Source organism: Dromaius novaehollandiae, chromosome 1, assembly GCF_036370855.1.
Source record: "Dromaius novaehollandiae isolate bDroNov1 chromosome 1, bDroNov1.hap1, whole genome shotgun sequence".
Classification (NCBI taxonomy): domain Eukaryota; kingdom Metazoa; phylum Chordata; class Aves; order Casuariiformes; family Dromaiidae; genus Dromaius; species Dromaius novaehollandiae.
The window spans coordinates 85,392,598-85,405,887 of NC_088098.1; the positions used below are offsets into that span (position 1 = coordinate 85,392,598).

Genomic DNA, 13,290 nt, shown 5'->3' on the forward strand with positions numbered 1-13,290 from the left:
GTTTTCCCTGGAAAATTTAGATATCCTGGAAATGAAACATTAGTCAGCATGTACTCGTTTGAACATGCAAGAGTTCTCAGAGCTAAGATGAAACTGCTTGTCAAACACAAAATGAGCATAGTTTGGTTGAAAGGGTTCAAGTGTGGGACTAAACGCAGCTGCAGTGTCACGTCTCAAGCTTTGCCCCCACAAATTCTAGCTTTGTAGGAAAAGACAGCTATCCAGATGTATGTCTCATCTACAGCTTTGGGAGGTGGGTAGAGCATCCATAAAGAGTGGCAGTGATTTGCATCCTTCTGCCCATGCTATTTTGTGTGGCTGTCACTGTCTGCCTCACTGTTTTAACTATGGATTCAAAACAGCTTTTTTTCATGCAAATCACTAGTATTCTATCATTAGTTAATATTTGCATGGCATCAACAGTGTGGTAAATGCTGCTTTTTATGCTTCTAACTTTTTCCAAAATGTTTGAGTTAAATAACAAAAGCTGCAAGCTCCCTACTCAGTGACTTTTTCTAGTTTTCCAGTCATGAAACGTAAGAAAACAGACACTTACACATGCTGGTGGAAGACTGCCACCAGCAAAAACCTTGCAGTAGCCACTGATGTAAATTTGAAGTCAGAAAACCGTATGAGGTTAAAGGACCATGTTTTTTTTCTCATTACAGGATGTTGCAGGGAGCTCCTCCCTCCAAGTCCCTCCTATCAGGCCCACACCCAACCATAAATACATGAGCTTAAAGCAGAAAGAGGGTGCTTTTTTACAGAGAGAGGCTCAGCTATTTTGTTTTGTGGGAGGCAAGGACGCAGCAGCTCAGAAGGTTCACTGACTCTGTTAAGAGGTGGGAGTACGGCAGTGTGCTTCAAGAGTCATTTTAAGGCGTTTGTCGCAGGCGATGGATAATAAGGTAATCACTACAGATCTCTTTCTCCCTGCCATTAGATCGGTTAGCTGTCTTGTTGCTTCATTGATTATTCACTGTGAGGTTGTGTCTGTTTGTCCAGCATCTGTCTGCCACCATTCACTCCCACAGATACTTATGTGTATGGCTGGAAAGTATTTGACTGGCTTGTGGAAACAATCTGGTAACATTTAGTAGGGGTCACCCTATGAACCGTGTGGTTGCGATTCAGCATCATTTTGTTCTCTGATACTGTTGGATTTCTGTTTGTCTTTGTAAAGGTGGAAGTTCTGATGATGCAGACAGGCCTCAGCTGCTATCTTTTTGAGAATGACTTAGTAAAAGTGCTGTCTGGGAGATGGGGAGCAGAGATGGAGAGCCTGCTTGGTTAGGGTTGTTGCGAGCCATGAGATTGATTTGTTTTCACATGTGTGGCCTAATTAGCCACATGATGCTATCCATATTTTCTTTGTATTGATCATGAGATATATTTGGCTGGCTGGCTGGTACTCATTTCTGCCAGGATTAAAGACAGTGGATCCATGATGCTGAAAGCGCAATTTCTCTTGAAGGGTTTTTTCTTTTTTTTTTTTTTTAACATATGGCTTATAGGAAAACTATGTTTTGATTTCAAGAAGAAAAGCAATGCATATTCTTTCCCCTATGCTCCTTGAGAGAACATGGGACAGAGCCTTGTGGGTATAATAGTTCATCCACAGCCCAGAGCGAAATGTGCACTAGCAGAGTGGAACTCAGTGGAGCTAATGAACTCCTTGTGTTTGACTGCTTGTGTTTGAATGCATCGGGGCATAAAAGCAGGCAGGCTGGAGGAGGGAGAGAGACAGCAAATATCCAGCTGAACCCAGTGCCGAATGACAGGGGATTACTGTTACACAGAAATAACAACAGCAGCAGGGAAGCCCAGGGCCTTCACCGCCATATTGATGGGAAATGTGGACAGGGTGATGATGTGGACAGGGTGACAAGATGAGGCAGAGCAAGTGAGAGAGCATCTGGTCAAGGGTGTTTAAAGTAGGGCAGAGAGGCTGCTGTAGCTGAATTCAACGAGTTGTACTGTTCTGAGATTCTAGTCAGTAAAAAAGAAGGGAGCTAGTTTGAAGTGTCTCCTGGATAATAAATGTAGCTGCCAGTACCTGATGGATGCCTGTGGTCAGAGGGAGGGGTGGTGGTTTGAATTCCCTGCCAATATATAGACCTCAACTTTGAACTTTTGGGTAGAGTGGATGCTGTTTTACTATTTCTGAGCTCCCTGGACACCTTTCGGGAAATGAGGTATGGCCAACAGTAACAAATGATCCATACATTAGATCATGGCCTGTCTCACTGAAGTGGATGGGTCAGGTCATGTGATGTCTAAGCAATATGAGACTGGGTACGTGATACAGATGAATAACAGGCAACAGCCTGGAAAAGGGAGCATGAAAGAGGGCAGAAGAACTAGCCTCCTTATAGTTTGCTTATGTCTTACAGTTTGCAGGTGCCTTGTGGTCCCATGCTACACCCAGAGAAAAAGGAGGCCAGCTGTGACCACTGCAAGCCATGACAAAGCAAAGTCCTGAAGGGAAAGATGCTCCTGTGTTAAGTCACTGTGTTGGAAGTGTGGAGAGCAGGGTTTTGTCCTCTGCTTTGCTACACTCACTGACAAGGGGTGACCTGACCTAGAGCTCTAAAAGTACCTAGATGTCTTAATGCCCTTTTGTAGGCATCCAAGTGCTTTGAAAGAGCTGGGTCCTTGTGATTCTATGCCAAAATTCCTTATGCCTAATACAAGGGGAGCAGTCACTCCCCCTCTCACAGGGTGGCAGAGAAGGCGGTCTAGACTGCCTTGGATATATTCAGGTGCTAACCGTACTATGGAAATCATATGCCCCATGCAGGAATCTAGGACCTTGTCACTTCTGCCCCCATCACTAACCTAGCAGGAAGACAGAGCCCAGCCTGACACATCTACATGACATAGTGGGGAAAGCTGCCTCTGAGATATTCTTTCGGTTTCTGCTTACTGAGGCCTAACTGCTAAATGTGTGAGAGTTGTGCAGGTCAGAAGGGCCCACACACCATACTTGAAAAATTAGTAAAGGTGGTGTGAATGATGGCAGAGAGTTACTTGCAAGAAGGCACCAAACTTTGGGCAGCCTTGGGAGCTTATGCTCCTGGAGACAAGCAGGAAAGCAGGAGACTAGAGCAGCTGTAGCAGCAGGCCTCATGAAGTACTTTTTTCTCCCCTGCCAACATTAAGAGAGTAAATGGAAAGCCTTGAAAAAAGGACTTCTCATGTTTTGGAAAAGCTTCCAGTCCCTCCTATGACAGAAACATGATCTTTCTAAAAAGTGTCAACCCAAGCACTGGCCATCTAAGTGCCAACTCCTGAGTCACCTGTTCCCCCTGCCTTCCTAACACAGAGTTGGCTTAAATTGCACAGGCTTTAAAAATATAGAAAATACCAAAGGCTTTTCACTGACACTGAGATTTCTTATTCTGTGGGACTTGTGCATGTTGGACCTTCAAGCTTCCTCTACGTCTCTGAGGGCTCAGCAGTTTCTTTTTTATTTTAATAAATACAAAGATTCGCACACACTCAATTCCAGGTGCTGGGACTTTATTTAAAATATCAACTATTACACAGTGGCAAGAAAAATAAATGGTGAAGGTTAACAGCGCAGTCTTCTCTGTGAGGCAGTGTGCCCTGGAGCAGGGTTGGGAAGTTCTAGCTTGGGAAAACGCAGATCAGTTGCTGAAGAGTGCAAGTTTTAATTGTTAGGAGTGACTGCCAGTGTGGCTCATGGGCAGACCTGAGACCATCTATTTATGAGTCCTTGTCAGTTGGCATGGGGAAGAGTTAGACCCTTGTTTCATGACATGCCAGAGATCAGCAAAAGCTTTTCTATAAAGCAGATGAACCCAAAACAACAGCCAGTAATGCAGACAGTATATTCATTACTAGTGAGCTGACAATAGTTGATGAAGGTCAGGATATATAAAGGGAATTCCTGACAGGTGAGAAGGCCCTTCTACTTCTGGTCACAGAACATTTTCCTGCTGTCCAGTTGTATCCCCTTCTCCAGGGTCTGTCTTACTGGTAGCCACCATCACTGGATAAAAGCCTAAGCAGTTCTAAAGCACTGGCCTACATAAAGACATTCCCTGCCCTGAGGGCACTGCAAAAGGTTTCTGGGCACCTCTGAGCTGCAGCTGCTGTTTGTGCTGAAGAGAAAGTCAAGTTGTGTAGAAAGCATGAATAACCAAATGAACCAAAAAAATGTTTTCTCTCTTCCCTCAGAAAATCACTGCATCCCTTATCTATGCTGTTTCTATTGCTGCCATTGGGTCTCTCCAGTTTGGGTACAACACGGGTGTCATCAACGCTCCTGAAAAGGTGAGACGGAGAATAAGCTGGGGAGAGGGTATGGGTAAGGGGCTGATCCCAAGGGACTGAACAGATGCTCATGTCCAGGGAAGGCGGGACAGAGAGAGATGAAAAATCATCCTTTCCATTGTGGGTAGAGGTCAGGAAAAAGCTGAGAGAAAAAGAAGGTGTAGAAAGAGAGGAGCTGTCTCTCAGGCAGCTAATAGTTTGATGGTTATTTTTTGTGCTGTCAAAGAATGAGAGGTTCAAAAACCCCTCTCTTTACTACAACAATGGACAGGAAGGACCAGAGAGTTTTGGGGAGGAGAGAGAGAGTGCAGAGAGGACCATTCTTTTAATTTGGAGTACAGAGGGTTGACTAGGGCAGGAGAGGTCCGTCTGCTGTTTCCTAGAGTAAGGTAATTCTGTATTTGGTTTGTGGAGGAAATGTGAGCCATTTCAGGGATCATCTTGTTTTGGGTGTTTAGAAGTCTTGTCCCTTCTCCTTTGGGGCATTAGGGGAGGAAAAAGCTGATTCCGCTCTTCTATTTTAAGGGTGGTATGCTACCCTACTCCAATCTGCCATCATTCAAGTGACAAAACAGCCTTCTGGCCTGTCATATTGGTCAGGGAATGAGGTGGGATGTTCAGAGAAAAAAAACAGCCAGGGCAAAAGCAGTGTAGCGAACAGTATACAGGAAAGAGTTGAGAGTGGGTTTGTAGGGATTACAGTTGCCCTAGTTTCTCTCAGGGGTCATCTCTCAAGGCTTCTTTCTTTCATTCGTTTGTTTGTTACATGTGTTAAGTGTAGATTGAGTGCTTGTAAAAGGGATGTGACTGGGGTATTCTGACCAAATCATCTCGTGATTACACCATGAGGAAAAAAAGGAAAAAAAAGACAGAAGAAGAAGAAAAAGAGATACGTGGTTTTCTTGTAACTAAGATGGTTCCCCTCTCTCAGGAACTGAGTCACGAATACCACATCCACCCTGTCTCCGGGAATAGAGATGTCACATACACATGGCGGGTGGGGGTGGAGTGTCCTCCCTAGCTAATGTCCTGCTGCCATCTGCTGGGGGAAGACACTCTGAGGCCATGCTCCTCTCAGCTGGTGCAGAAGTTCCCTCGTTATCAAAGTGGATGCCTCAGAAATCAGCAACATGAAAAGCCCTGTCACATCCCTTCTCACCCTATTGCAAGGGACAAGGAAGGATTGTTTTGGATAACGCCTCAGTTTTTCAGGGCTTAATTCAGTGAAACTTTCTCTGTGTCTCTTGCGGAAACAGTTCTGGCATTGCCAGGAGTGTTACCCTCTATTGTCTGGTTGTGTTTCTCTTGCTCCCCTTTCACTCCCTCCCCTCTCATCCCCAAAACACCACCATCATCTAGAGACATGCCAAAGATTAGCCCATCCTCCTTAATCATCACTTGCCCAACCCCCCTCATGTTCAGTGAAACAGTCCTTCATCTTTCTGGTAGTCATCTCTGAACTTCTCACTCTTCTGAATTTTTAGTTCCTCTTTCCACACTTCCCCTCCTCTGATTTACCTTATCCTACTGAATTTTTAGCATCTCTTCTTGCTTGCTGTCTCAATGAAAAAACTCTCTTGACCTCAGAAATAATCTTCCCTTCCCCAATGCAAAATGCCTCCTACTGGATTGTAACTCCCTTTCCTCACTCTGTCCTGGGGTGGTTTCTCTCTTGCAGATCATCCAGGGTTTCTTCAACAGAACCTTGTCACAACGGAGTGGGGAGCCCATCTCCGCAGAGCTCCTAACCTCACTATGGTCCCTTTCTGTGGCCATCTTCTCAGTAGGAGGCATGATCGGCTCCTTCTCAGTCAGCCTTTTTGTCAATCGATTTGGCAGGTAAGCTGGGAAAGGGGATCCAAGTTGTTGGGGATTTTTCCCTTCTACAGTGCAGTGTTAGGAGGAAGAGATCAGAGGTAGGGGGAAGAGGGAAGGACAAGGCTGGGAAGAAGCAAGAATGCATGGGCTGCAGAAAGAGAAAGAAATGGAGAGAGTAATGCCAAGGCAGGAGCTGAATGGGAATTTCTCTGCTCTCCTACCACCCTCAAGATGGGGACCATGGGTAGGTTTACCCCTTCTCCATGATTTTTCCACCATGTTGCCAGTTTAACCTCAGCCTTTACATTTGTCTTCTGTCAGGAGGAACTCCATGCTGCTGGTGAACATCTTGGCCTTTGCTGGTGGCACTCTCATGGCCTTCTCCAAGATGGCAAAAGCAGTGGAGATGCTGATCATTGGCCGCTTCATCATTGGCCTCTTCTGTGGCCTCTGCACTGGCTTTGTACCCATGTATATCAGTGAGGTCTCACCCACCAGCCTCCGTGGAGCCTTTGGAACCCTCAACCAGCTAGGCATTGTTGTTGGCATCCTGGTGGCCCAGGTAAGCCTGTCACAACTGGATTCAGTACTGATGGGGAAGTGGCAGGAGGAGGGGAGAGTTTTGTGAGCTTGAGACCTTTTAAGTGTCTTGCACTTGCCATTAGGTGCAGTATGTCATCCTGACACACTCACTGGCGTGGGGGTAAGGAATCAGAGAGTATTCAGGCATTTTCTTTCTCCCCATTTCTTGGTGTAGATCTTTGGCCTGGAGGGGATCATGGGGACTGAAAAACTTTGGCCACTGCTTTTGGGGTTCACAATCCTCCCAGCAATCCTTCAGTGTGTGGCTCTTCTTTTCTGCCCTGAGAGCCCCCGCTTCCTGTTAATCAACAAGATGGAAGAGGAGAAAGCACAAGCAGGTGAGAACTTATCCCTAAAAGGGGCAGTGCAGTATTGTGGCTCTTAGCCTGCACTGAACTTGAGAGTGGGAGGCCAGGACTGACTTCAGAGCCTGGTGTAAGGCGGGAGGCCTGAACTGACTTTGGAGCCTGGATAAGGGTGTGATTCTTGGAGGGCACCAGAGTGTCTCTCGCCTCCCTTTAACTTCACCAATGCCAGGAAGTGTGAGAAACCTGGCATTCCAGCAGACTCCTGGTGTGATTAAGACACTAGGAGTCACACCTGGCCTTATGAGATGTAGCAATACCAGCTGCTGCACCTCTGTCAGCTCCTTCTGAATGGCAGGAAATGGGCTGAGATTTAACAAAGAGCTTGGAGGATTTCCTCCAGCTACCATAGAGAATTAACCCTGCAGACTACTAGATTCAGCTCTGCTTCTAGAGACTCTCAAGGCAAGTGTGCGAACAGAATTAGGAATCAAGTGTAAGTTTGGAGCACAAGTAACATATAAGCAGAGCCTGGGCCTGGTTTCCATGGTGATCATGACATATTGAGCTCTGGATGGAAAAGATGACTCTAGGCTACATGTAGAGGCTCAGGCTTTCCCATGCAGCAGGACCAAACACTGACTTGCAGGCAGTCCTGTCTTCCCTGTGTGCCCTCCCCCAAATAAACAGGACAGCAGGGCAGGGGTTGGAGGACCTACTGTCCATGAGTGTACTATACCTAGCATTTTTGTATTCCTCCCTCCAGTTCTCCAGAAGCTCCGTGGTATGCAAGATGTGTCTCAAGACATCCAGGAAATGAAAGAAGAGAGTGCCAAAATGTCCCAGGAAAAGAAAGCAACTGTGCCAGAGCTCTTCCGCTCTCCAAACTACCGTCAAGCCATCATCATTGCCATCATGCTGCAGCTCTCCCAGCAGCTCTCAGGCATCAATGCTGTGAGTTATCTTCTTGTTCCATCTATGGGTCTCAGTTATCTCTGGCTATACTTGCACTTCAATGTAGTTGCTTACTGCTAATGGTGGGAGCACTGTGCTTCCAAAGACCTCTGTTTTGTGCCTCGATTGGAGGGCACTGCTTTGTGAAGTACACAGAGATCCCCATCTTAGGGATTATATTGGCTCTTGTTTTCCTCACACCATCCTCTGGCAAGACATTACACCCATGCATCAAGTGAGTGAACCTTGATTGGAAGCATGCTGTTTTATACTATTTAGCGTTTCTTGGAAGCTCCCTGTTGGGCCTGTGTGGCATTAGGCAAGGAACACAAGGGCCATGCTCTCAAATACTGGAACTGTGGCCACATCCAACTTCTGCTTCTCTTTTTAGGTGTTCTATTATTCTACAGGGATTTTTGAAAGAGCTGGTATCACACAGCCTGTGTATGCCACCATTGGAGCTGGTGTGGTAAACACTGTCTTCACTGTTGTATCGGTAAGTAGAGTAGGGGCTTGTGGTAAGAGAGGTAACAGCTCATGTGAGCTAGTCTGCATGGGGTCTTTTGGGAGATGTGATTGAAGACAAGCAGCCAGGTTGTGGCAGAGTGTTGAGCTAGTCAGTGGCCTGTAAGCTCAAAGAAAAGAGTGCATCAAAAGTATTGTGGGAAGGGAAGAGAGGAAAGGAGAGGAAAAAGGAGAGGAGAAGGAGGTATTGTCATCATTTTAGAAGAAAGAAATGGAGTAAAGGATGAAAATGAAAAGGACAGTAGCAAGAGCCAGAGAGGAGAGCCATTCATGCCAAGGAGAGAGCAGGACCTGGTGATCTTCACTGAGGTCACCACTGGCACTGAGGGTTACAGGCAGGTAAAAGAAACAAGTGCAGTGCACATTGTGACTCAGGGGGCCTTTTCTGCTCTTGCTGCCAAAATCATTGATTTTTCTCTTCTGCCATGTTTTCAGCTGTTCCTGGTGGAGCGTGCGGGGCGCAGGACCCTCCATTTAGTTGGTTTGGGTGGCATGGCTGTGTGTGCTGTCCTTATGACTGTCGCTTTAGCTCTGAAGGTGAGTAACTGGTGTTCTTGCCCAGACTGTCACCCCAGCAGGGGACCTATAAGACTATTCAGCTGTAGAGGGCAGAACTGCAGGACAAGGCAGATACAACTGGGGCTATTGCTGAGCACAGAGGTAAAGGAAGGAGATGTCCTAGTGGCGTGCACTGGAGAGTGCAAGTTCCCAACTGCAGGAACTGTGCCACAGTGTTCACAGTGCTGCTAAGAAAGTTGTGACACTGGACATTGCACTGTGCTGTGCCACACTTCTCAATTTTCAGCTGCTTGTGTTTCATTTCCTTGCAGGACCTTGTGGAATGGATCAGATATATCAGCATTGTTGCCACTTTTGGCTTTGTGGCTCTCTTTGAGATTGGTCCTGGCCCAATACCCTGGTTCATTGTGGCTGAACTCTTCAGTCAGGGCCCACGGCCTGCAGCCATGGCAGTGGCTGGTTGTTCCAACTGGACATCCAATTTCTTGGTGGGAATGCTCTTCCCCTATGCAGAGGTAAGGAGCCACTGTACAAAGCACTTGTGAGAGTGCTGCAGTATTGGAAAAGGTGTCCAAAATGGTTGTGGAATCTTCATCCTTGCAGAGTCATGAAACGTAGCTGGGTATGACCCTTAGCAGCCTGATTTCCCATTGAAGTTGGCCTTGTTTTGGGCCGAGGGCTGGACTACAGACTTCCAGAGGTCCCTGAATCTGTGATCTGATTGTTACTGAATTTGCTTTCTCTTACTGCTTGTTGCCTACAAATAATTGGAGGACCATCTTAATTAGCACATTAAGGTTTTCCCCCTAAAAGGCTTAAAAATATTGCCCCTCCCGCCCCCCGGAATGTTAAAACTTTTCAGAAGCCCACAGGGAACCTGTTTAAAAATTGATGAGTTGAGAACAAGTCAGTAAGGGCATTGCTGGAGAAAGGTGTTAGAATTCTGACCTATCAACATCAAATGACCTTACATTAAGGTCTGCGATCTTTCCAAATTAAAAACTCCCACTTTTATCTTCCCTGCAGAAACTCTGTGGCTCCTATGTCTTCCTCATTTTCCTCGTTTTCCTGGTCATCTTCTTTGTCTTCACATTCTTCAAAGTGCCAGAGACCAAGGGCAGGACATTTGAAGACATCTCCAGGGGCTTTGAAGGACGAGCAGAAACCAGCCCCACATCACCAGTGGAGAAGAACCCTATGGTAGAACTGAATAGCATACAACCTGATAAAGAAGCTGCCTAAGGTCATGACACATCCCTTCCTTGACTCTTTTCTGTGCTCAAAGAGAGTCATTAAAGGAATGAGCAGAGAGAAAAAAAAAACATGAGAAAACTGGGATGATTTTTTTTCGATTGCTGCTATTTTCTTCTTCCCACTCACATATCCCCCTTCTGCCAGGCCTCACCAGCGTTAAGCAATCTGATGTGGGAGATCCCATTTTCAACACTGGAAGGCACCTGGTGCTCTAGCAAAGGTAATCTCATCTTCCCCTGCCACAGACATCAGGAGAACAGAGAACAGCTGGCAATATTTTCGCTTTTCTCACCTTGCTACTTGGGATTAACATACTTACGCACGAGTGACCATTAGGTATTTGAATCTAATTACTCTTTTTGTAGAGTGAACTAAAGTCACTAAATAAGTCCCCTGCATCCCACTTCACAAGTCTCCTCCATGTGCGTATGTTTGTGTGCAGTGTTATGCTGGAATTTAACAAACTTACCAAAAAGTCATCTTGTTGCTTTTTCCTATACAGTGTGCACTTTTTCAGCCTCAGGAAAAAGGGACCAAGTTATATGCATATTTTTTTCCTGTTCTTTTATTGTTTTTTTTTTTAATAGACAGATTGAAGACATAATTCTTTGCTTAAGTTTATTTATTTGTATGTCACTTTGTAAATATTTATTTTTTTAATGGTGTACAAAAATGTACAGATTATGAAACAGAAGATGTTTAAGAGAAAAATAGCTATTCTAACAAAAGATGCTGTAGACCTGAGGTGGAATAAAACTGTAAAGGAGAAATATGGTACTAACGGGAAATCAGGCATTCTGGCTGGTATATAGAACAGAGCCAATTATTCACATCACCTTTAAAAGTTATTTCTGCCCTCTGCTGGAAACAAATATGAAGAATTGAATACTAGTGAGAAGAACTATATGTTTGCATGCCTGCCAAAATCCTTGTGTCCTCTGGGATTTATTGGTAGCCATGTTAAGTATTGTTCCTAAGTATTACTTGAAAAGTGTGGTATTGCAGCAAATGGATGTTGTTACTCTATATTATTTTAAGTCACTGTGCGGGATGATTGAGGGTGATAATTGTAGACCAGAAGGTGACTTTTTCTGCCTTCTTTTGATTTTTCGCTTCTCTATTGATGTTTTATAGTAGGCCATGAAGTCTGAAACATACAGATTGTTACTTAAGATGTGCAAGGAAAAAGTATTTTTTCAAAGCTGTATTTTCTTAGCAATTGTTCTTATAAATTTTAGACAGAGGCACGTAGCATGAGCCTTCTGGACACAGTAGTAATAAGTTATGGTATGTATAAGTTTATAAAGGCGGAGATGCAGAACTAGAGCTAAAGGAAACTGCTAGATTAGCAGTGCAAAAGATGCATAGTACTCAGCCCGTTGGCTGTATGTAGGCCAAATGTTTTTGCCCCGTCTATTGACTCTGGAAGGTTTGCATGACATTGCAATGTCCACCATTGTGCAGTGTGCTGTGTAGGTTTGTGTGCAGCTGTGTAATATCACCCTCTGTTGAATGGGCTATGGGAGACATAGTAATTGTACATCCATAGATAATGGTTTCTCCTGCCTTGTCTCCTAGTTGCTAGGCCACTTAGAGTATGTATATGCCTAGCCCTTGCTGCCAGGCTATCACAGTTAAGTTTAGGAAGGCAAAAATTAGTGCATAAGGTATCTTTGCAATCAAGGGTTGAGACCTTTGCTTCACTGACTGTAATGCTCTCTTGACAGAGAGTCCATGGCCATGTCTGTCCAGGCCTGCATGAGCTGTGTAAAGGTGGCACAGGGGAAGGTCCACTTTGAAACTCCTGCTCTAAGTTCTGTGTTTTCAGACTGAATCAAACTCGGGTTCTGAATGCAGTGGTTCAGGTCTGCCTGCAAACACATGCCAGAGTTCATGGCTGGCCCTACAGAGAGGTAGGCCCTCAGGTTTCAAAGTGTGTAAAAGAAAAAATGGCTCAGAAAGGGAGGAATGCCAAAAAAATTGTGGCAGCATGGATTGCCCAAGCTTTCCTGACAACATATTGCTTCAGAGCAGGTTGGAGAATTTCCCATCAATGTATAGTTGGGGGTGTCTTTCTGGTGATAAACAGAAAGTCTCTAGTGATAAACATTGCAAAGATGAGCAAAATTTGTTGCTGGGAAATACTACCTGTGACTTAATTAAATAATCCCTCTTTGCACAATGTGATCCTATTATACCCAGTTCTCCCTAGCTTTCCATCAGGCTTCTGCTCCAGGTATTTATTCCCAGAGGTATTATATATGACTATTTCCTCTCCCTACTTTCATATTTTGGCTCAATTATACAAATTCCGTGCCTTTCCTTTGACCCTCCAGCACCTGGAGAGGCAATATTTCTGTCTGGGCACCTGTTATGTTAGGAAATCCCACCCCCACAGCTGTGTGTAAGAACATTCCCTACTGTGCATCAGGGATTTGTGTGTTGGCTTGGACTGAAATGTATAGGTCTGTCTCACATGGTGTCTCTTCTTATTTTCTTTTTCTGCAATGGCATTGTGAATATTTCAGATGGGTTTTATATGCTTAGTATGTGACTGTGTTTCTTGTTTTTAAAATAAAAACTACAGATATAAATGTCTGGTTTGGGTTTTGTTTCTTTCCTCTGCAAATCTTCTGTTTCCTACTCTGTTTTCACAGCCCTAGGATATACCACACAACTCTCACAAGTGCCTCCAACTTCTGCCCTGCAACTCTCCTGGCTAGCCCAGCCCTGGGCTTGCAACTTTACTGTAGTAGTAATGGGTGTGTTTTTCTCAGCCACCATGCATACCACCTTTACAAATTCTCTCTCACTTCTTTCCTTAGGAGTTATTAGAAAGATGTACTTCTCTGAGTCTTCCTTGCCCAAATTCCCTAAGCATTGCCTTCAGAGATCCTTTCCCTGTGTTTCTCAGTAACAAAGCAGAGAGGGAAGTAGCTGGAGGCTAGGAACCCTGCCCAGACTGAAAACACTTGAGACTTCTGTCCCTGCCTTCTCCAACAAATGACCTTCACTTCCTCTGCCTCAAATATGA

At 45.0% G+C, this 13,290-nt stretch overlaps 1 protein-coding gene across 2 annotated transcripts in view; it reads left to right on the forward strand.

Moving 5' to 3' along the window:
• Window positions 1-12,850, forward strand: part of LOC112993831 (solute carrier family 2, facilitated glucose transporter member 3) — a 31,295-nt gene extending 18,445 nt beyond the window's left edge. The window contains exons 1-10 of one of the 2 annotated variants that reach the window (XM_026117789.2): window positions 631-908; window positions 4,204-4,299; window positions 5,978-6,138; window positions 6,439-6,679; window positions 6,875-7,037; window positions 7,771-7,958; window positions 8,350-8,454; window positions 8,919-9,020; window positions 9,314-9,517; window positions 10,029-12,850. In XM_026117789.2, coding sequence (XP_025973574.1) covers window positions 897-908; window positions 4,204-4,299; window positions 5,978-6,138; window positions 6,439-6,679; window positions 6,875-7,037; window positions 7,771-7,958; window positions 8,350-8,454; window positions 8,919-9,020; window positions 9,314-9,517; window positions 10,029-10,244 — 1,488 coding nt within the window. In that variant the 5' untranslated portion in view covers window positions 631-896 and the 3' untranslated portion in view covers window positions 10,245-12,850. Of the gene's footprint in view, window positions 1-630; window positions 909-4,203; window positions 4,300-5,977; window positions 6,139-6,438; window positions 6,680-6,874; window positions 7,038-7,770; window positions 7,959-8,349; window positions 8,455-8,918; window positions 9,021-9,313; window positions 9,518-10,028 lie in introns of those variants that run through there. The other variant, XM_026117788.2, reaches the window with a different exon arrangement.
• The last annotated feature ends 440 nt before the right edge of the window (window positions 12,851-13,290 follow it).